Source organism: Mus pahari, chromosome 14, assembly GCF_900095145.1.
Source record: "Mus pahari chromosome 14, PAHARI_EIJ_v1.1, whole genome shotgun sequence".
Lineage (NCBI taxonomy): Eukaryota > Metazoa > Chordata > Mammalia > Rodentia > Muridae > Mus > Mus pahari.
This window is the reverse complement of record NC_034603.1, coordinates 58183861-58207843: the sequence shown is the minus strand read 5'-3', so window position 1 is coordinate 58207843 and position 23983 is coordinate 58183861. Positions and strand designations below refer to the sequence as shown.

At 39.6% G+C, this 23983-nt stretch overlaps 1 protein-coding gene across 5 annotated transcripts in view; it reads left to right on the top strand.

Moving 5' to 3' along the window:
* Positions 1-23983, top strand: part of Stxbp4 (syntaxin binding protein 4) — a 149715-nt gene that overhangs the window by 79506 nt on the left and 46226 nt on the right. For 4 of the 5 annotated variants that reach the window (XM_029546535.1, XM_029546537.1, XM_029546534.1 and 1 more), the window contains 4 exons: positions 1790-1966; positions 10406-10522; positions 12329-12378; positions 14038-14171. In XM_029546535.1, coding sequence (XP_029402395.1) covers positions 1790-1966; positions 10406-10522; positions 12329-12378; positions 14038-14171 — 478 coding nt within the window. Of the gene's footprint in view, positions 1-1789; positions 1967-10405; positions 10523-12328; positions 12379-14037; positions 14285-23983 lie in introns of those variants that run through there. The other variant, XM_021213004.2, reaches the window with a different exon arrangement.

Below are 23983 nucleotides of genomic sequence, written 5' to 3'. Positions count from 1 at the left end.
TTTCTCTACTCACAAGTTATCCTGGAACTCTAACTGCTTCATCTACCGTCTCTTCTACAACCGCCCTGGCCAACCACAGTTAGCTTTCCCCATTCTCTTCCTCCTCTTTCTGCTCCCACCTGTGTCCTTCCACACAGTCTGTTCTTAACTGGGTCGTGAAATGCACCCTCTTAAAACATAACTGAGTTCACATCACTTCTCTGCTCAAAGCCCGCCCCATCAATCACTCTGAGGGAAACCAAGCTCCTTCTAATGGCCTGTGGCTGCTTATAAGGTCTGCCTTCCAAACCACCCTGTGTCCACACTCATTCATGTTACCCCTGTGCCCAGTATTCTATCTACTGCCACCCTGTCTTTTCCCATACTACTCACTCTTCTGCCTCACTGACTTGATGTTCTCCGAAGATACAAAGCCCGATCTAGTCCAAGGACCTCTGCACAGGCGCCCTTTTTGCCTCAAAATCCTCTCTTCAGGAAATCATGGCATGGTCCCTTCTGCGGGTCCCTAGTACTTGACTTCTCAATGAGATCATAACTGATAAGCCTAAGTCCTGTCTATCTCTCTAAACTAGAATGTAGATTTTGAACAGTGAGCGTTTTCTGTGTATACTGTTTATGCATATTCCAGGAATTGACAGATAATAAAGGTGCTGGCTGGGGGATGAAAGCAGACTCTGGAGAGTATGCCCACACCCTTATTCTCTCAGTACGTCATGCTCCAACAAAAGCAAATGCTGCATAACAGCTTCAGGAACAGTAAAAATCGCCATAGTTTAATATTAGCCATGGCAATTGGAGCAGAAAGTTCCATTGCAGAGGAGATCTTGCACCCTCTAAAGAAATGCTTCATGCTGTAACAGCTGCCATGTTAAATTATACGGTGTCCCAAGAGACTGTGACCCAGCACCAAGGAACATTTTGAGAAAGCAAATGTCTTTTGCCACCCTAACCTTCCAAGGTGGAAGGTATCGTGTTTGCAACAATTTTTTTGTTTGGTTCTGTGATCCAAAGAGCGTAAAGCAATGAAAGGCGATACTTAGTATCTGATCAAACAGACCTGGGGCCAGATGTGGGCCACTGTCTGCCCTTGATCAGCTTCTCTATTCACTGGGTCTCTGATTGCTTATATAAAAATGGTTTTTTAATGCCTTTCTCTGGATGTCATTGCGAACTTTGAATGAGCAAAGACAGACGAAGCATATAATGTATATTTAGTAATTGTCTCTTGAACATTGTATCCAACAGATAAACAATTATATATGATGCTACTACCAAAGCAGGAAGCCACAGTCTGATATCTAGGAGGAAAGCTTTGCCTCTGGCTTTGGTCCACCAAGAAGCCCTGTAGCAGCTCTCGGTAGCATCCGATGGCATTACTTGGCCTTCTGAGACCATCAAACCCGCCACCTATGAGTTTTTTTGTTTTGTTTTGTTTTGTTTTCTGTAGCTCTTTTTTTCTTTAGAATCAGTTCCTATTTGTCTAGTTTTGATTGTCAGTTTTCTTTAACCTTCATTTTTACAGAAATGATGCTAGCTGTGTAGCACTAAACACTTATATAGAATCTTTATACAGAAAAAAAAAAATCTATGCAGAAAAAAATTTTTTCAGGAAACAATCAAAAGGGTTCCCATAATGAAATAACATGCTCATTAGTTTTTAGGTGGTTGGGAGAGGGAATAGACATGTTAAACATTGGAATCATAACTACCAAAATGAGAAAAATACTTCTGTCGACCGGAGAAGTATGTTTTCATTTTCTTCACTTTGCATTAACTTTCAACTCCTTAGGAAGCCAAAGCTGTAGCTGAGGAAACCCGAGCTCTGCGAAGCCGGATTCATCTTGCTGAAGCTGCACAGCGGCAGGCACACGGGATGGAAATGGATTATGAAGAGGTGATCCGTCTGCTAGAGGCTGAGGTCTCAGAACTAAAGGCTCAGCTCGCTGATTATTCTGACCAAAATAAAGTAAGCAAACAGCCCTCTCTGGTTACCATGGTTTCCTAGCCGCTGCCGTGTATCCTGTTTTCATTCTCTTTTCATCTGCACGTCCTAACTAGGTCAGTGTTTGTCTTCTATTATTCAATGATAGGATGTTGTGTCGTGAAGAGGGTGGCATGGAAGTCGTGAGCCTGCCTTTATCCAAAGAGCTCTGAGCTGGAAAAGCACAGGCCCCGAATTAATTGGGTCATTGGTCAACATTGTTCCATTCAGCCATTCAGGCCTGGAACTCTTTAACATTTAATTGATGGCACGAATTTTCTCTTTCTGGTTTGGAGCTTGCTAATTTGTTTTGTGGCGATGGAAGGAGGAGATTCGAAGGATGAGTTTTGCTCTTTGATTAGAGAACTTGGGCAGTATAAAAGTTAATGAATTTTTGCACAAGACTTATGATGACTAATGAGAAATCCAAGTTTGAATTTGTTATGTTTTATCTCTTTCAATGTAAGGAATACTAAACCGGGCTCCTCTAGAAGGACTCTCAGTTGCAAAACAAGAAACTGAGAACTTTAAGGAAGCAAGCTGAACATCAATATGTGTCTATTGCCCACAGTGTACCTACCATCTTTAATCTTGACTAGCCTTCAAAAACCGCAGCAGTGGTGTGTGTGTGTGTGCGCGCGTGCGTGTGTGTGTGTGTGTGTGTGTGTGTGTGTGTGATGTATTATATCACTGAGGGTATAAACTAGAATAAATTGATAATTTATAGCTTTATAGAAATTTCTCATTTATAAGTAATGGAGTTAGAGGAGGAACTGAAGGAGCTAAAGGAGTTTTATCTGGCTTCAATGGGAGGGGAGACCCTTGGTCTGTGAAGGTTTGATGTCCTAGTGAAGAGGAATGCTAGTGCATTGAGGCAGGAGTGGGTAGGTGGGTGGGGGAACACCCTCACAGAAGCAGGGTTGGAGGGATGGGATGGGGGTTTGCAGCAGGGAAACTGGGAAAGGGGATAACACTTGAAATATAAATAAATAAAATATCCAATTTTTAAAAAATAAGTAATGGGTATTTATATCTCTAACCCATTCTGCCTTCAAGAGAATATAAAACAAATTTGAGCTATGAATATTTCAGCATAGAAGTCTTATGTTCTTTAACATACTAGATGAAAATGGAGCTACTCTTAAAACAGCACAACAGAAAATATGAGGGTTTTTTTTGTTTTGTTTTGTTTTTTGCTTCGCTCTGAAGAGTCACCCTGCCCCCATTACCTACATAATCTGCTCGTTTAAACATTTAAACCAGCTGTGCAGAAGGCCAGCACTTTACCCATCACTGATAAGATCCGTGCCAGGAGCCCATAGCACTTGAGAAAGCACAGCGCTTGGGAATGCTAGTTATAGGCGTTTGTTTATCTGTAAATATTGTAAAACAGGCATGGTTATGCCATGCAACATTAACCTAATTATGAAAATATTTCAGAAATTACCAAAATATTAATAACATTTTCAATAAAATAATTAGTTACATTTAGAGGAAAAGTTGCTAGTGTTTAATAGTTTAATTTTTTGGGTTTTTTATGGTATTGGGTGTTAAAGAAGGACCTTATACATGTTAGGCTAGTATTGTTAGGCTCTACTGTTGAACTACTCCCTAACCCTGTACTTTTAAGTAATATACTTTTAAGAGATTTGCACAGGATTATCAAGTGTTTTTTTTTTATTTAGTTTTTACATATTTTGAAATGTCTCTGAGTGTGATGGGGTCTTTGGAGGTGGAAGAGCATGTAACCCACTGTGTATGTAGAGGTCAGAGGATAGATAATGTTTCCTCGATATTTCTCTTCACCAGCCTTTACGTGGGTTCCTGGGGATAAACTGAGATCCTCAGGCTTCTACAACAAGCACCATTACCCACTGAGCCATCTCTGCAGCCCCATGTGTCCCCCTGTGGGTGAAGTTTAGATTCTCGCGTTCTTGCACTCTTATCCAGTGAGACATATCTGGTCCTAAGTTGTCTGGTAATATAATTAACTCAGATTCTCCCTCTTGTAGCCTTCTGAGGATCTCAGTCCATCCTTTTAATAAGAAATAAGAACCCACACTACCTCTCTAAAATCATTCTTCTTCATTTTTTTGAAAGAAGATATATTAAACATAAGCACCTCAACGTTCAATATTTTCCAATTTTAATACCAGTAGAAAAGAAGTAACTTTTTTTTTTTCTTTTTTGGTTTTTTGAGACAGGGTTTCTCTGTATAGCCCTGGCTGTCCTGGAACTCACTTTAAATGGTGTGTGAGATTGCTTAAGGATCTATTGACCTAGATACTACAAAACAAAGTTTCAAATATTTCATTATATTTATTTAATGTGTGGAAGGTTTCGTGTTGACTAGCGTGTAAGTGTATGTGCACGTGTGTGCGCTTTGCATGTGGAAGCCAGTAGTCAACCTCAGGTATCATTCCTAGAGAACTATCCATCTTTTGAGGATAAGATGATGGGAGTGTCTACAGGGACTCTCTGGGACCTGCAGCCACGGAGACCCTTCTCTCTTCACCTCTCCAGGAATGCTTTGCCAACAGTGTGCACGCCAGCTGGCTTTTCGCATAAGTGTTGGGGATGGAGCATGGGTCAGCAAGTGCACACCAAGCTCTTTCCCAACTGGCCTATCTCTAGAGCACCTAAACATTTATTGGTTAGACATAGATTCTTTCTGTAATAATGCTTTTATTTATCACTATAATTTTCCCTTAAATTATCAACCTGTTTTCTCATTTGCATTTTGGCTTTTGAGGAAAATGCATCTGAAACACAAGAAATACAACATTAGTGGGGCTGGAGAGATAACTCAGTAGTTAGGAGTACTTGTTGCTCTTGCAGAAGACCCAAGCTCTGCCTTCCACCCTGGTGAAGTAGCTCACATCCTATAACTCCAGCTGAGGGCTTTTTCTGACCTCCATGGACAACCACACCCACATGTATACCGCACAAAGGCATGCTTACATACACATAAATGAAAAGGTTTTCAAAAGAATAATGAAGCATTACTAATGCCTATGAAGAGCCCAGTGTCCGTCTCCACATTGCATCCACTGCCTTGCCCCCAGAGGTTACGACTTTCTTGGAGTTAGTGTTTACCATTTTCTTGATTGTTTTACTGTTTATCTATCTACTCCGTGTTCGTTTGGTTTTGCCTGCTTACTGGGTTAATGTGTAGCTAGCTGATCTTTTCTGTCTTTATTCTTCATTGCGTGAATTAACACCACGCCATTATCCATTTTGTACTTGATGGGAAGTCTCGTTATTTCTGCATTATTCTACTGTGAGTCATGCTCCTGAAAACCTTATGATACATATAACTTTCTCCACATGTGTAACTGCTACCTATGAGAAGTAGTATTGCCAGGTAGAATGATAATTGTATGTTCAGCTTTATAAGTAAATGCCAAATTACGACTGAATGTATTTTTAACTAATTTGTACTCCTGTGAAGAATGAATGAGAATTACCATTTACCACTTGCTGATCTTTGGCTTTCTTTTACTTTGAATTTTTACCCATCTTGTTGCTATAATAATTGCTAAGCCAGTATAGTTTAATTTGTATTTCCCTAGTTACCAATGACTGACATAGTGTCGCGCTGGCTCATGAGAACTTGTCTCTTCTCAATGCCATGTCCACTGATGGATGTTGGAAGTTTGAAATCAACCGTGATGGGGTCATTTATATCCCTAAATGCTGTAAACCTGCAATTTGTCCTTCCCTATCTGTGATAACCAGTTGAGCATACATTTATGCATTCAGTCATCATTTATTTTTCTCAGTAAAATGTGCTCCTTTATCTTTTAGTTATTTTCCCATTCAGTTATTTGTCTTTCGCTTAGTGACATGAAGTGTGATTCTCCTGATTGCTAATTCTTTATTAACTTATATATTAGAAAACGACTCCCTCAAATCTGTGGCCTACCTACCTCATCTGCTCTATAATGAAATGAGCTTTTTTCTTTTCTTTTTCTTTTTTTTTTTTTTTTTTCTGGTCTTATTGTCTTTGTTGCCTTTTTATCACTGTGATATGACACAGTGGTCAAGGGAACTTATAGAGGAAAGAGTTTATTTGACACAGTTTCCGAGTTTTTGGAGTCCATGACTATCACAGCAGGGAACATGGCAGCAGGCAGGAAGAATGGCAATGGAGCAGCAGCTGAGAGCTTACATCTTGATCAACAAGCATCAGACAACAAGAAAGCTATCTGGGAATGTCCTCAGCACCTGCCCCCAGTGACAACAATGTCTCCTGATCCTTCCCAAACAGTTCACCAACTGGGGATTAACCATTCAAATATCTGAGGCTGTGGGAGCCATTCTTATTCAGACCACCACATTTATCAGCTCCTCCTGTGTCCTTTCAGAAATCCTTCAATCTCCAAAGACATAAAGATATTTCTTTATGTTTGCTTCTAAAAAAAAATCATTTGATACTTCTGCAGTTGGTTTTGTAGCACTATATGAGATAAAGAACCAACTCATTCTTCCATCATTCCAAATGAACGTGACCCCATGATCTTAAAACTCTCCTTGCCAGCCCACCTGCAGGTCATCTCTGCCATAAACCAAGGTCCCCGTGGATGGAGCTCTTTGTTCTCTTTCATTGTCTTACAGTACAATGGCCACAGGTCTTTTATGATAGTCTGATCATTCTGTCTACTTATTTTTCTCCAAAAGTATGTAGCCTACATGGCCCTCTTATTTCATACTCTGCATAGGGCTTATCAATACCACCAAGACTTGGGAAGAACTTTTTGCTCTTCTTTTCTGAATAGCACTGAGGCACAGAAAGGTTTTTGTTGGTGCTTAAAGAATCTAGTTTATCAGATGAGAGCCCTACAAAATGTGCTCATGTTTGTTTCACAGGTCAGTGTGCATTTGGTCTTTAACAAATGACCAAAGTGAGCTTGATAAGCCATCTGCCCTGTGAGGTGCTGTTCCATCTAGTTAGCAAGGTCGTGGCCAACAGCTTCAGTTCCTTTTTGTTGATAGCAATGTCTTTGTGTTCTTAAACCATCAGCTTGTCAGAGAATATACTGCCTCACTTGTGATTTCCTTTCTTTAATGTTACTTGTATATTTGAAACAGTGCCTTCAAATACATTAAAGCTTAGAATTATACATCCATCTTTTATGAAAATATTAAGATTCTTCCATCTGTAAATCTTTCCATTATGACTATTTTTGTAGATGCTAAAATGATTCATACTGTTGTTTAATATTTACCTACATATTTTTAAATATTCATTTACTTTCAACTTTCAGTTACATCTGTGGCCTGAGTGAAGCTGGAGAGCTTTTCCCCAACCCCATTTATTAGTTGCTGAGCTGGAATTTAACTTTCCATTTATATCCTTTCCCTTTCGAAAGCACCTGGCTCCTCTAGATCCTCTTTCTTTTCAACTGTGGCTAGTCATATATTCAAGTTATTTCATTGGAGGTTTGTATTAAACCATATTTCTTCTGTGTCCTGCCCAATTATATATACTTCTCTTTGCTGGTTTCAAATTTATATACTGTCTCCAATATTTTTATGGTGGCAAATGTGTCTTGAGAATTAGCATCTTGCCAGGCAGTGGTGGCACATGGGATCCCAGCACTTGGGAGACAGAGGCAAGGGGATCTCTAAGTTCGAGGCCAGCCTGGTCTACAGAGTGAGTTCCAGAATAGCCAGGGCTACACAGAGAAACCTTGTCTCGAAAAAACAAAAAACAAATAGAATTAGCATCTGGACTCAGATTAGATGGTCCCAGTTTTGTTTGCAACATCCAGAGCATTGTAACCAGGAGCCAGCTGGCCAGCCCCTTCTTCTTTGCATCAGGTTTGATCAATGTTGCAGCCTGTCTGATCTGATGCTTGATGTCCGTTACATTCATGATGAACGCACACGGGTTGTCTCTGTCTTCATGACTGGCTCAGCACTCAAGGTAACTTGATGCCAGCCTAGCGCTCAAGCCCCTTCCTCCTGGAGGTCTCCTGTCAGGGTATCTGGGCCTCCACAGCTGCAGCTTTGGCAGAAGTTTCCTTCACCCTGGACACCATTTCAGCAAAAATCCTGTTAAAGCACCATGTGGGTGCTGGGAATCAGAACTGAGCAAGAACGGCCGGTGATCTTCATTGCTAAGCCCCCTCTTCAGCCCCTGTGCCTTTACTTTTTAATGATTATGCTATCATGTTTGACATTCTGTATTAGTTCATTATGAAATTAATCAATGACTTCCCCCATCTACATAGTAAAAGCATTTTTTAACATAAACCTAGTCCTCTTTCCGCCCTAATCTCTGTTGCTGGCAGCATGTTGACTCTGTCCTGACTTGGCCACTTTTGTAGGTTGTTTTAGGGTGCTCCAGATTGGTCTAGATGGGTCCTATGTTTAATACCTTCGTTCCTAATCCCAGACAGCCTTGCTTTCTGAAACAGTTGCATCTCAGACTTTCTTGGTTCTTGAAACATTTGCTTCAAATTCATTTGGTGAAGATCTATTGATAATAAGCTCCCTGTTTTGCTCCTGTAAAAACCATTCTGATCCAAGTTTTAAAATACATTTAGATGCATGTAGAGAATTGCTACTGTGTAACTTTGTCACAGTTTTTATTTCCTGCTTTCATGTCAGCTATTAGTCATGTGTAATGTCTTTTCTTCTATATGACTTCAAGATCTCTTTGGCTCTGATAGTCAGTGTTTTAACCCCCGTGAGTCATTTGTTGATCTGATCTATTATAATTTATGCTGTTTGAGATTCATTGAACTTTCTAGTCAGGGGATCAGTCTAGCCATGTCTGGAAAGCCCTGAACTGTCATCCTCCGATTGTCATATCTGTCCATCTCTATCCCTCTCCCCCTCCCTTCCTCTCCCACTCCATCCACACACACACAGCCCAGTCTCACTATGTACACCAGCCAAGGCTTGAACTCATACAGATCCCCCTGCCTCTGCCTCTCAAGTGTGGGATTAAAGTTGCATACAATGCTCACCTTTTTTTTAAAACATTACATACTTATTCATTTTAAGTGCATGAGCATTTTGCCTGCATAAATGTGTACCACGTATGGTGTGTGCTGTGACTGCTAAGGACAGAAGAGGGAGTTGAATCCCCTAGACCTGGAGGAATCACCAGTTGTGAGCTACCTTGAATATTCTGGGTCCTGGCCTCAGGTCTCTATGAGAACAGCATATGATCTTAAGCATGGGGCCTCTCTCCAGCCCCGTAGCTGCTTCCCTTTGGTTCTTTCTGGTAACTAGAGAGATTCACCTGTGCTCTCAATTCTCCTTCATTTCCACTCCACGTTGTGCCTCTCTCCTCCGTTCTCAGACCCTTGACTACTCCTGTTTTCCAGTGGCTCCATTTTCTTTTTAGGTCTATGAAATGGGGTATTATGTGTTGTATTCTAAATAATGACTAGATTATTAAAATTTGACTTTTTATGTCATTGGATCTATTTTGAGTTTCTATTCTTTTTTAAAACATAGTTACTGTGTGTTTATGTACATGATTGATGTATACATTCCTTTAGATTCAGTTATTGATTATCTGATTGTCAACCCACAAAACATACTTTGTGTTTAGTGATTTATTTTTATTGTAAGTTTGTGTTCTTTTTTCACACAACTATGGACATTCTATGAAATCTCAATTTAGAAAATAGTTTCCAGAGCAGTTTTATTTCTGCTTCTCCTAACCTAGGACCAAGTTAAGTAATACTTTCAGGTTATGAATTTTCATGTCATCTAAATAATATAAATTCAGCCCCCAAATCTCCTCCTCTTTCTCTAGCAGTTAGTGTTTAAGCATTACTGGGTAGGAGCTTATAGTTAACAGTTATTCAGGACAGACTTTTTACTCACCAGAGCCAAAATCAGAGTACCTGGTCTATGAAAGTTGTTTCACGCATTCCCCATCACAATTTTGCATGCCATGTGTGTATGATGAAACCCACAGTGTGGACCTCCAGGACAAGGATATACCTCAGAGCAAACAGTGCTTCAGCATTCCTTTATCACCATGCCTTGCTGGGCACTGCTGCTGTTCTTCATAGAACCAATTTCACTTAGAGTTTATTATCTATGTATGTGTATATATGTGTAAATATAGTCACCACTTATAGCTAAGCTACCCATGAAAGGCTTTCTATTTGCCTGTGTTTAAAAAAGAAAAAGAAAACCACTAAGCTGAATGTAAGTCACTGTAAAAATCCATAAAAATCATATTCAGAGTATGTCATAGATTAAAGTATCTGTGTAAATTAACTTTTAAATTTAACTAGTTATATTGTACTTCTCAAAATCAGAACCCATTTGTAAAAAGAGAGATAATAAATGAAATGGTCGTATCAGATATCAGTTTAAGGAAACTAAAAACAACAAGAAGGTTTTGAAAGTTGAGGAAATGGGGTCAGTGGTGCTTTTGCTGTCTTGATCCAGGAAAGTGTCCAGGACTTGAGAAAGAGAGTCACCGTTCTTGACTGCCAATTGCGAAAGTCAGAAATGGCTCGGAAAGCATTCAAGGCATCCACTGAGAGGCTCCTTGGCTTCATAGAGGTGAGTTTCCTCTTGCGGCTGACCTGTCTCCTAGGAGTCCACAGCAGTGAGTTCAGCCAACCATGCCTTAAAAGAACCAAACAAAACTGCAGGAAGGGCCACACACCACACCAGGACAATGCTGAACCTGTGCAGATGAAGTGACGTGTCCTCATAGCCTGTTAGAGGCACCTCTGATGCTCCTCAGTACTCTCCAGTACGGCCCTCCCTTGCTTCTCATTTGTATACTGTCTGCTCAGGCCCAAGGTGCTTGTTTGTGTACTAAACAGTAAAGGAAAAATCCTGTCCTTATTGTGAATACAGTAGGCTATAAAAACTATCTACATAGCCGGGCGTGGTGGCACATGCCTTTAATCCCAGCACTTGGGAGGCAGAGGCAGGCGGATTTCTGAGTTCGAGGCCAGACTGGTCTACAGAGTGAGTTCCAGGACAGCCAGAGAAACCCTGTCTCGAAAAACCAAAAAAGAAAAAGAAAAAGAAAAAAAAAACTATCTACATGAACACTGTGTTATATTATTTACAAGTCATCTAGAGATGATGACTTATAAACTGAAGAACTGTAGACAGTGCTGCTTTAGCTGTCTTTATCCAGGAAAGTGTTCAGAACTTGAGTAAGAGAGTCGTCGTTCTTGACTGCCAATTGACTACCATTTCATTTATAGTTTCTCTTTTTATAAATGGGTTCTGAATTTCCTGAACCCATAGGAGATAGATAGATAGATAGATAGATAGATAGATAGATAGATAGATAGATATCATTTGAGCATCTGTGGATTTTAATAGACCCAGGGATCCTGAAACTAATCCCCTGTTCAAACAGGAATAACAGTATTATATTATTTCTAAAAAATGTTGACAGGCCTAAAGGCACAGCTGGAAGAAAACAAATTCAAGGCCTCTTTGGACTGACTACTCTGAGTTCAAGGCCATCCTAAGCAACTTGATGAGACCCTGTCTCAAAATAAAGAGTTAAAAGGAGGGTTGGAAATATGCTTATATGGTAGACTGCTATCCTAGCATATATGAGGTCCTATGTTCAGTCCCTAGTACTAACAGAAGAAAAGAAGGGAAGAAGAGGGAATACTTACTACTGTCACAGAGAAATGTCATAGTGTTTGGTGACATCAAAAACATCTCTTGCAAAACAGCAATTCTTTCTTACAGTCAGATTTAGATTTACTTTGGTAAGTGAAAAGAATGGCTAACATTGTTTTATACACACACACACACACACACACACACAGATATATGTTGAATTTAATATATTTTATATGTTATTTATATATAATGTTTATATATAATATATAATATGATATATTGTGTTTTAATGAAACTTTACTAAAAATCCTGATACCATGTAAACATAATTTGGTAACTATTTACATTGTCATGAAGTCCTTGAGAAATGGCTTACTTTGCCAGTTACAAGCGCTTGCTTCTCTTGTGAAACACCTAAATTCAGTTCCCAACAACCATGTCAGGTGACTCACTTAGAACTCCAGTTCTAAGAAATCCAACACCTTCTAGGCTCCGCAGGCATCTGCACATGCACACGCACACACACACACACACACACACACACACACACACACATACACACACACACACAAATTAAATACAAATATTCTAAATAAATATAATTATTTCTAAGTATAATTACATGTCAATATAATTGTGTCCCCCACCATAACAGGAATATCTACAGACTTGATGAAGAAGGAAATTGTAAATATTAATCAAGCAAAGTTTGTTATTGTTTTGTTTTAAGCTATCCAACTTACAAATTTCCTTCACCATCTTGTCTAGGCTATTCAAGAAGTACTTTTGGATAGTTCTGCTCCTTTATCAAATTTAAGGTAAGAAAACTGCTTGCTGCAGAGTATGGCACAGAAAGTTCTTCAGTAATAATTGTGGCTAAGATATTCTTGTGGGTTTAGAATGCTACACAATTCCCATTGGATGCTCTTTGAAAAAAAAAAAAATCCTTTGGAAGTAAGTGCAAGAGCATACTTGTTTTGGGTTCTGTCTCCCTAAGAAACTGCTAGAAACATTTAGACAGCCACCGTAGCTTTGTACTCTGAAACTGAGGAGTCACACGCCCTGCCTGTGTGGATAAGCCGCTGGTGGCAGGTGCCCTGCTGAAGATCAGGCCCATCCCAGCAGATGCATTGCGTCAAAGAGAATTTTGCAAAACACAGTCACCCAATCAGCCAATCAGAGCTAAGTAAAGGAAGGATGTATGTAGACTACACCTTGCTTTCTTACTATTCACAGTATGCTGCTGGCTTCAGGATTCCTCCTTGGAGGAATGCATACAAACATACAGATAAGGTTCATTTGTCTCAAGCCACGGCTTTCCATTCATTTTTATGTATGGTGAAGTTCATATACAGAAGAAAGATTCCTACTGGTCTCTGTTAAAAGTAATTATTTCCTTATAACCACCAAAGTTCCTATTGAGCCCAACTCTACCAGCACCAGTTGCAGAGACAGAAACTATACTGCTGTGGAAACAGCAGCTCAGCAGAGGAAGTCAGCCACACAAAGTGGCTTCTCCCTGTAATCCCAGCACCTGGGAGGCTGAGACAGGAGAATCTCTGTTGAGTTCAAGGTCAGTCAGGGGGCTACAGTGAGACCTGCTCTTGCAACGACAACGAAAGGGTTAACATGGCTTTTTTTTTTTTTTCAAATTTTTAGTATAATATACAGATACTGTACATTCATTTTAATGCTTCATTTCTTATTATGAAAATATCTGGCATTTTTGATGTTAACTGTAGTACTTACAATTTATTTCTGTGAATTCTATGAATAATGTCTCAGTAAGGAGTTTAAAATGCTCAGTGGCCATATTTCCCCCTTATATGTTACGGGTACCCCAATAACTCATTTTTACTTTTACTAATTCAAAATTTTGGTATTAACTATCAAGTTTAAAAATAATCAGTTAAAAATCCCAATTTTAAAACACTTTTAAAGGGGGAAAAGGCCACTTTAAATAGCTACAGTAAGTAACTTCTGCTGTGTCTTCAAAGTTAAACACTGATACAGTCTTGTTCACTCTTCTCAATATACGCTTCTTTATGAATATTGGCCTTGGCCATTCAACACAGAGTAAAGGCTGTGTGTTTGAATTGGAGAATTCTTAAGTTGATCCTTGTGAGTTAATGCCATCATGTTTAAGAAAATGGGTTGTAGATAATGATTTATTTTCAATAAAGTCATCTGTCTTGAAGTATAAGCTTAAGTGTAACTTTCTTAGGAAAATGTTGCATGGGCTATCCTTCATTTACTTCCTTCTTACATATAAAGTCAAAGTATTGGTTAAAATATGCTTATTTCCTATAAAATAAACAAGTAAAGGCATAAATACTATTCTATGTGATTAAATTCTTATATAGCTCTATGAATATAATATTTTTATGCAAGCATAATGGACACAGATTCAGGATTAGCCAAGATGGGTGTCTGTCCTGCTGGGCAGTATGCTCAAGGCCATTTCATTGCCCATGCAGTGAAAGAAGAGCTGGGCTGCCATCTCTGACTTCACTTCCACTGCTGGCAAGGAACGGACGCAGCTTCCCGGCAACCCTGCTTCTGGAATCCAAGGAGCTTGTCAGATCTGTCCGTGCCGTACTTGATATGGACTGTAAGTTATCATCATCTTCCTCCTCCTCCTCCTCCTCCTCCTCCTCCTCTGCCTCCTCCTCCTTCTCCTCCTCTTCTTGTAATTTATTAAACAAAGAAGAAGCAAAACCTTAGTTCTGGTAGTTCAATTGCATGTAATATATTTGTCTACAGTAATATTGATAACTACTCATTAAAAATACTAACATGAGGATTCTGGAAAAGAATATTTGCTTTATTTAGAAGTCCTCAAGATCTCAAGATGACATCAAACTGAAGACAGCTAATTAATGCATGTCATTACTTCTATTTTCTTCCAAAGTATCTTTGACATTGGAAAATAAATAGCAAAAAAATAAAAAATAAAAATAAACAATCGCAGTAGAAGTCTGAAGGTAAAGTGGCACTGAGGAAGGGTTTAAAAGCAGGCCACAGGTGCTGTAACATCGAATGAGGTTGGATGGAGCACAGGGCTCTAAGCCCAGCACCTGAAATACTGAGGCAGACCACTGCAGACCAACTTCCAAAGATGCATAAACAACAGTGATATAGAAAGGACTGACGAGACATAGCCAGCCATGGTGCCTTATATCTAAAGGCTCTTACAAGCCTGAGGCAAGAGGAGTTCTAGGCTTTTGAGGCTAGGCTGAGCTACATAACGATTACTAACACGGACTAGGAAAAGTATGAGGGACCTTTCTCACCATACTAAACCAAAGACAAACAAAATAGAACAAACTATCGAAATAGTTAAATAAGGCCATGAGGGGAGGGGGGGGGAGATTATAAACAGGAACAAGCAAGACCAGACTCTGTGGCGGTGATCAGGGTAGTTCATGAAAGGGCTGTGGAAAACCAAACCAGTTCCCTGCTCTTCAGAGCTGCCAACTCAGGCCAAGACAACAGCACTGTGTGTGAACTGTATGATCAGAACTAGGGACCTTTCAAGTCAACACAAGAGGCGCAGACCGGTTTCTAAGTAAGTCCCAGGACCAACCCAGAATCCTCCGAGATCACCCAGATGACTGGACATTTCTACACTTCCCTCATTCAGTTCCCAGGCACTTGTGCCTCATCATGAGAATTTCAACTGTCAATAACTGTTTTCAACACATCATTTGTTTCCCTGCAGTGGAAATTTATACATGATTTTCCTAACCCCTACATTATTTATAAAAGTCAATGATAACATATCCAAAGTGTGAAATAGAGAAGAAATAAGATGAATGTGCCTCATGAAAAAACAGTATCAATAGGTAAAATCTTTAGCCCAAGAGCACTGTTACCTACACATAGCATGCCTATAAAAGTGAGAGCCGTGCATATAGATTACTATGCACAAGTTCACGGGCATCTATAACATGACTGTCTTGGTGAGCAGTTCCTACAAAGCTCTGGACACAGGAAAATGCAGTCTTTTATTGATTTACTCAATGGTTCTGAGCCTGGAAAAGTTAAGTCATATTTAAACTATACAAACATATTAGGGTGTCTAAAACCAAAATCATATTCCATGATCAGGTAGCTGAAAATTCTTTTACATGAATGTCTTATCAGACATTTGAAAATTATGAGACAGAATAACTCTTTGATGCTCAAGACTATCAAATGGTTTTTATATGTTAGTCCGGAATGAGGTACGGCATCCTTCCTATAAACATCAAAAGTGCACCCCAAACACTGTGGTCTTAAATAAATAGTGCCTCACGCATGTCCACAGATTCCCTCGTGTGCACCACACTCGAGCAGAGAACCTAATGCTCATCAGCCTAAAGTCACCAATAACAGCCCCCACGTGGACAGAGCTATAATAAAGAAATGTTAGATGAAGAGAAAAAAACATCCAAGTAAATGAAGATGATATAATATTCAGAACATAACCACATATGACAAATAAAATTATTATACTTAAAAACATGATATCCTTTATACAAGAAGCTATTGCTATTAAAGAAAATCTGAGGAAGGTTTTTAAAAGGAATATTAAATGTCTTTTCCTATTATGAATATAATACCTATTCAAAAGAAGTGGTTTTTTGTTTTTGTTTTTTTTTTGGTTTTTCGAGACAGGGTTTCTCTGTATAGCTCTGGCTGTCCTGGTACTCACTTGGTAGACCAGGCTGGCCTCGAACTCAGAAATCCGCCTGCCTCTGCCTCCCGAGTACTGGGATTAAAGGCCTGCGCCACCAGGCCCGGCTACTCAAAAGAAGTTTTATAATGATTAAATAAACGTTGTATAAAGCACTGTTTATACTAGATTTCCTAGCCAAAAAAGAAAAACATGTTTTTAATTTAATTTTTTTTTTTTTTTTAGTTTTGAAGTTTTGTATTATGCAGTAAATAGAAGTAGCAATGCTCATTCATCACATATTGTGGCTGAGGCACAAAGAAGTTAAGTAAAGACTGAAGTCATTCTTTAAACACTACAATCAGGATGAAAATTAGAAACCTTGATATATAGATTACTTCACCTTCATGTCTGCGCTTTGAAATATATTACTACACTGCTGGTGTTCTCCTTTCCAGTGTGAAGACACAGGTTAGCCAGTTCACCTTTGTTCACACCATCAATTAGTGTAAGGCAAGGATTTATAAACAACTGTGACTTGTTTCAGAGCTTGGCCAACATTGACACTTCAAGCTGAGGTGTTCCAGTTAGCTGATTCTTGCAGTGGTTCTCAACCTTCTTAATGCTTTAATACAGATCTTCATGTGGTGATGAACCCAGCCATAAAATTATTTTGTTGCTATTATATGAGCGTCATTTTGCTACTGTTATGAATAGTAACATAAATATGAGATGTACAGGATATGTTACTCCCAAAGGGGTCGTCATATACAGATTAAGAAGCACTGGTACAGAGGCATGTACTGTTCTGACACTGTATTACCAAACATGATAGCTTTTAAATTGCACTCACTTCATAAATTTGAACATACAAACATAAAAGGTACGTAGAAGAACAAATCATAAAATGGAACTTTCTTCATAATACTAATGTTATTGTTATCCTATTAACCATTGCTCCATAACAAATCACCCCAAAATTTGACAGCTAAAATATTTTAGTATTCTATCTTATAGTCCTGTTGAGTTGCTAGGTGTGGCTGAGCAGTTCTTACTGTGAGACTCTGATGTACTTATAGGCAGATATCTCCTGACATTACAGGCATCTGATGAGTCTACTAGGCTGGACATCCAAATGGCCTCAACGTGGAATGTCAACTAGAATACCCGACTCTTTTGTACCCTCTCCAGCATGGAGGCCTTAGGAAGCAAAACATGCATGGTGGCTCAAAGCTCCTACACAGATGGTTAAATGAGCAGAAGAGAGAAAGTGTATCTGCTTCTGTGGCTCAGACTCTGAAGTTACACAGCATTACTTAGACTGTATTCTGTCCATCTGTGCAGGTTCCAGGGACAGGGCTCAGGCCCCATGCTGGATGGAGAGTTACCATGATCACATTTTAGAAAATTGTGTAGGCAGAAGTTAGTTTTGTGGTTACCTTTAAAGAATTTTACTTTCCATATTAGATTATATCAGATATCAGTAAGTAGTCATAAAGGCTGCATAACATCTTCCGTGTGTCAGTTAACATGTGGCATTTAGCAGAACAGCATGCTGTCCTTGTGTCTGACCCTCCCATTAGCATCACTACCTGTTGTTTGTTTTCCTTCAGCATCCTACTGTCCATTCCAAAACAAAGCCAGGAACCAAAAGCATATATGTGGATGCATGGATGACTGAATGGATTGGTGGATGGTCAGGGGTTGGAAGCACAGCTGAATAGATGGATATTGAGGTAGAAATGCAAACACTAGGGAGAGAGAGAAAGAGAGAATTTCCTCCTAATTGTCAAATTGTTAAATTATGGGTATAAACCTGGCTGGTCAGTAGCCTTGCTTGGCTTGATGAACTACCATTCACAGGCCCTTTGGGAACTTTTGAGTCAACAAATACATTATTGATGATTGGAAACCAAGCTTCTAAAACATTGTCTGTCCACTTTATATGGTGGGTATATGTTGAAATTTTTATGTAACCTAATACATTTTTTAAAATAAAGCTATGTATAAAGAAAGCATAACAATTGGTTATATAGAGGATTTCTCTGCATCTTAGGAAGGGCTGAACTCAATCACTTCTAAATATATGTGTAGACCAGTATTCTATGTTTAAACATTTTTATGCTTGTGTGGAAACAGTAGAGGGAAACACCTGCATACACATAACCCAGTGGATATTGTTGTCATTAATTTTAATTACCTCACTCACATTAACCATTAGCTCTGTCAAACATGATTATTCAAAGAAAATATTTGAAATTCAGCAGAATTCTTTGGAAGAGAACAGAAAACCAACACGTGCACTTTTTATCCTCCACAAGATTATATGTGCTTTGCTGTTTAAAACCAGCAGTTTCTATGCTGTCTTCGTTAAAGCATAGCTGTTAATGTTGGCATGTTTTGTCAGTGTTTTTCGGCTTTATAGGGCATACCTCTTTAACTTTAATGATTCAGAGAAACCTAGCTCCTTTGCTTTTTTCTGCAAGCAGTGGTTTTTAAAATGTATATAACAGGAAACAGAAAATTACTACGGAGAAGTAGCTCAGTCAGCCAAAACCCCCAACCTCACTTCTTTTGCCTTAGCTATCTGTGTATATCAAGTTATAATTTCAAATAGTCACTTGGGCAATGGTTTCTACTTTCATTTAATAAAAATACATTCTAGGATATTACACTAAAATTCTTCCTTGGAAACCTATAAGTTTTTTTTTGAATCTTACTCTTTTTTTTAACAACTTTTTTAAAAATTTATTTTTATTTTATCATCATCATCATCATATCTTTTTTTACAATCGTTATCCCTTTCCCAGTCCACCCTCTGACAGTTCTTCATCCCATTCCTCCTCCCCTTCTCCAAGAGGATATCCCCAACCCCCAACCTCACCACCACCACATCACCCCTCCCCCTCCCTGGGGCCTTATGTCTCTTGAGGGTTAGGTGCTTCTCTCACTGTGACCAGACCAGGCAGTCCTCTGCTGTACGTCTGTCGGGGGCCTCATATCAGCTAGTGTATGCTGCCTGATTGGTGGCTCAGTGTCTGAGAGATCTCAGCGATCCAGGTTGGTTGAGACTGCGGGTCCTTCTATAGAGTCACCCACCTCCTCAGCTTCTTCTAGCTTTTTCCTAATTCAACCACAGAGGTTTCCAACTTCTGTCCATTGCTCCGGTGTAAGTGTCTGCATCTGACTCTTTCAGCTGCTTGTTTGGTCTCTCAGAGGGCAGCCATGTTAGGGTCCTGTCTGTGAGCATGCCACAGCAGCAGTAATAGTGTCAGGCCTTGGAGCCTCCCCTTGAGTTGTATCCCAATTTGAGCCAGTCACTGGACCTCAGTCTTTTCTCCATTTTTGTCCCTGCAGTTCTTTTAGACAGGGACAATTCTGGGTCAGAGTTTTTGACTATGGGATGACAACCCCATCCCTCTACTCGGTGTCCTGTCTTTCTACTGGAGGTGGACTCTACAAGTTCCCTCTCCCCACTGTTGGGCATTTCATCTAAGTTCCCTCCCTTTGAGTCCTGAGTGTCTCTCACCTCCCAGGTCTCAGTACATTCTAAAGGGTCCCCTCACCTCTTACCTCCTGAGGTTGCCTGTTTTCTATTCGTTCTGTTGGCCCTCGGGGTTCACTACCGATTCACCACCACCACAATAACCTGATCATTTTCCCCTTGTCCCCTCTCCCACCCAGGTCCCTCCCTCCCTCTGCCTCCCATGACAGCTCTCTTCTTCCTCTCAAGTGGGGTTGAGGCGTCCTCACTTGAGTCCTTCAGCTTGTTCACCTTCTTGAGTTCTGTGGATTGTGTCCTGAGTATTCTGTACTTTTTTAGTTAATATCCACTTATTAGTGAGTACATACCATCCATGTCCTTATGGGTCTGAGTTATTTCACTCAGGATATTTTCCATTTGCCTGAAAAACTCAGGATGTCCTCATTCTTAATAGCTGAGTAGCAGTCCATGTGTAAATAAACTACATTTTCTGTATCCATTCTTCCATTGTGGGATCTTACGTCTTAAAACCAAGCTCAGAAGACTGTCTAAGAGACAGTCCTGAGCCTGTTCTAGGTTATCAGTTCCTTTGAACTCTGATGAAATCCCCCTTCCAGAAATGTCGAATCCTATGCTTTTTGCATCCATTGTCAGAAGACTTCTGAAACCCAAGCTAGGATCTCATATCTGTAAGCGTGGCGGTCTCATCCTCATCTGTGGAGACAGATGTCAGGATGTTTGTGAATTCATGAAGACTTTGCTCTATAGAGTCTCTGAGCTCCCTTCCCTAGAGGTGCTCCAGTGAGTACAGTAGCTGTCCATCCACTTCCACGGGACAGATGATTTAGCCCTCTGCTGCTGCTTGTAAACACTGGAGGGTTCAATGTTTGTTACCTGCTGCCTGGAGCTGGGGATGTTCCCCGTCGGGGTGCTGCTGCTGCTGCTGAGGTGTACTGGTGTGACATGATGATTAGGTACAGTAAGTAATTTAAATTCCCTTCTGTCTGTTAAGTAGTCCATTGTTGTCTAGAGTGTCATTCAACGTGGATACGTTTGAATGCAGGTAGATGAGGGCTCTTCTGAATATGAAGCATGTAACATTGTTGCTGTTGTGTTAGGATATAATCACCATGGAGAACTGCAGCAGAGTGTCTATATCAGCACCTTTCAACAGTTATTGGTACCATGGAGATCTTTGGTCTGTTCTGTTGTGTCTAGTAAGACAATAAGGAGGGAATATAGACATCTCAGTCAGGATTGGAAACCTGGAAATGCTTCTCCCACTCTCCATCACTGTCTTCATGGCCAGTAACACTGTGGTACCTTAGTGTAATCTTCATGTAAAGTAACTGCTGCTTCATAGCAGTGGTCTCTTTTTGATTGACATAGAGGTTGACAAAATTATTATGAAACAAAAGCAAAAATACCCAGTTCTAATTTAAAATAATTTTTAAAATGTCTTGCCAGTTATCCCGTAGGAGACCTTTAATAAAATAAGAACTCGTTGAGTTTCCAGTGTGAGTGTAAGGGCTGAAGAAATGGCTCAGCTGCTAAAGGTTGACTTAGAGCTAAAGGAAAAATCATTTAATTTCCCACCTTCAAGTGCCTATAGAAATGAAAAATAGGATATAAAAACAGGGAGAAGATCACAAGGAATGCTCATCCCTTTTCAGGGTGGGGCAAATAGGACCTCCTAGTGGGAAAGCAGGAAGGGCTAACCTGCTACTTCCTCTGTTGAACAACAGTCCTAACTGTGGGCAAGCTGGGCTCTGGCAGGAATGCACTCCTGCGTTCCAGAGTGAAAGCTAAGGAGTAAAGTACCGCACAGCTGAGGGGTGAGAAACTGTTGTCACTCTTGGGATAGTCATGGGCTTCCTTGAAATCTGCAGACTTCCCCCAGATTCTTTGTCAGGTAGGAGGCAAGTGGGTGCTGATCTCTTGAGAAACAGACAGTGCTTTATATCAAACATACATGGGAGTACACTGGCGTTAATGTGGAAGGAGCTAGCACCAAGTACATGTGACTTTACACAGTCACATCTAGTCCTAGCTCACTACCAGCGGCACATAGATGCTTTGGTGTCACTCCTACTTTCAGAGTGCAGACACACACAGACAACCCCCAGCCTAAACTGGGCAGCTCTAATAACCTGCTCAAATGTGTAGGTGACCAAGAAGTCCCTAGTTCCATTCAACAGTCAAAACCAGTAGAAATATGTAACATAGTAGATATATCTAACATATATCTCATTCAAGCCCTTATAAACAGATACATATGAATATGATTATTGAAAAACCCACTGCATTAAAGCAAGAAAACGTACATGTCAAGATGTAGGAGAGTTTAGAATTAAGATTATAGTTATGCTTAAATCTTTCCGTTCTGCTTGCATGCTGAAATTGGCACTTATAATTGGGAGTGCACTTTAAAATACTGAAGGAGAAGGGTGTCTCCACACTGTCTATATCGTAACTGGGGTCTTAAACTTTGGCATTTCACAAAAGTGAGATGCAGTCGGAGCTAAATTTTCTACACCCACAAGGGCCTAAATTCTGCCATGTAAAGGAAACAAGGGGCATGAGTCATTCCCTAAAGAATACACTTTCCTTTCTCTGAAAGTATTCATATATTAATCATTTTAAAAAATTAGCAGCCATCTGGACCTGCCACTAATTAAAGTTGAAAGTAAACAATCAACTAGAGGTAGGAATGTAACTTGACTCAATATTCTTGAGAATACACACACAGACACACACACATATACATGCAGATATTCACAAGATCTTTTAAAAGAGCTTTTGAAAAAAATTAATGTTAAAAATGTTTTTAATGATTACATTTTAACTCACTAATCTCAACTATTGGTATTTTTTACAAAGAAAGCAATAAAAGATATATGTGTAAATATTTTGATTACAGCACTTCTTATAAAAAATATAAAGGTCCAACTGTTATAAATTGGTTAACTAATTAAATTTTATTTAGTCAGCTGAAAATTTATTTAATAAGGAGAACCTTTCCCTTTCAAAGCACTGACCCTCTGATTATACATACTGGGCTCTGCAAGAATCCTGCATCAATTCTGCTGTTTCTATCATTAGCTAGGAATCATGTATCTCTGCTGACTTAATTACTTTTATTGCAAGTATATGAGTGTCTCACTTGCATGTGTTTGTGCACCACATGTGTGTCTGGTACCCACTACAGCCAGAAGAGGGCATCAGGGCATCTAGAACAGGAGTCATGGTGTTTGTAAACTACCCTGGTGGTGCTGGGAACTGAACCCAGGCAGAGTAGTACAACTTTTAACCATTTTTCCATCTCTCCATCTCTGTGATTAAACTCATAAAAGTAGGATGTCAGTTTAATATCTCTCTTCTTTTTATGTTCCGAGAAGTAACTCTAACACCTTAGTCAAGTATCAAAAGCTCCAAGGGCCCCCACATCCTTTCCAAGATGAAAAACCATTTCTAAGTAGATAACTTGTTTTTTAAAGAGTGTGTAACACATATAGCATAGGAGCTAAATTAAAACTGTGTAAGCCAGCTAGAAATGTCTCATGGCATAGGGGAAAGACAGTGGTGTAACATCTGAAATGCCTATTTGATTTTTCCCTTAGACTCCTCCCTTCTCTCAGATCCCAGGTTCATACTTCACGTCTTCTCAGTCTAGTCCTTCAGTACCTGACACTTACATCTTTGTTTTTTTCACTACTCCTGATAACATACTTTTATTAGTAGTCTGATCTGTAAGAGAAACACAACCATGTTCCTTTAGAGGAGGTCAGCCATACTGTTTGGAATTGGCATTCTCTATTTGCCTTCCCTGAAGTAGTCCCGTGGACTGTGTCTCCTGCTTCTGTTGGAAGTGGCCAAAGGGTTCAGCCTGCTAGAGAGTACTGTCTCCTGTGACTGTGTCAGCTGAGAGAAAAGCTAAGATGTCATGGTAGGGTCCATTTCTTCTCTGATGACTTCATTTTCCAGAGTCAGATATTTAAGACCGTAGATATTCATAGACTCTAACCGTTCAACAAATGGTAAACATATAATACATTGTATTATTGAAAATTAAACTGTTCAGAAAGGCCTGTGTGGCTCTACTTAACAGTGCACTGAATTTTATTTTGAACAATTTAATTAGTGCTAGCTTCAAGGAAAACATTTCACTCCGGGTTAATTTTTATTTCCATAATAAAAAAAAAGAGAAACTCACACTCCTTATTTAAAAAAAAAAAAAAAAAAAGAAAGGCAGTCATTTAGCTTCATTTCATTCTTTCACAAA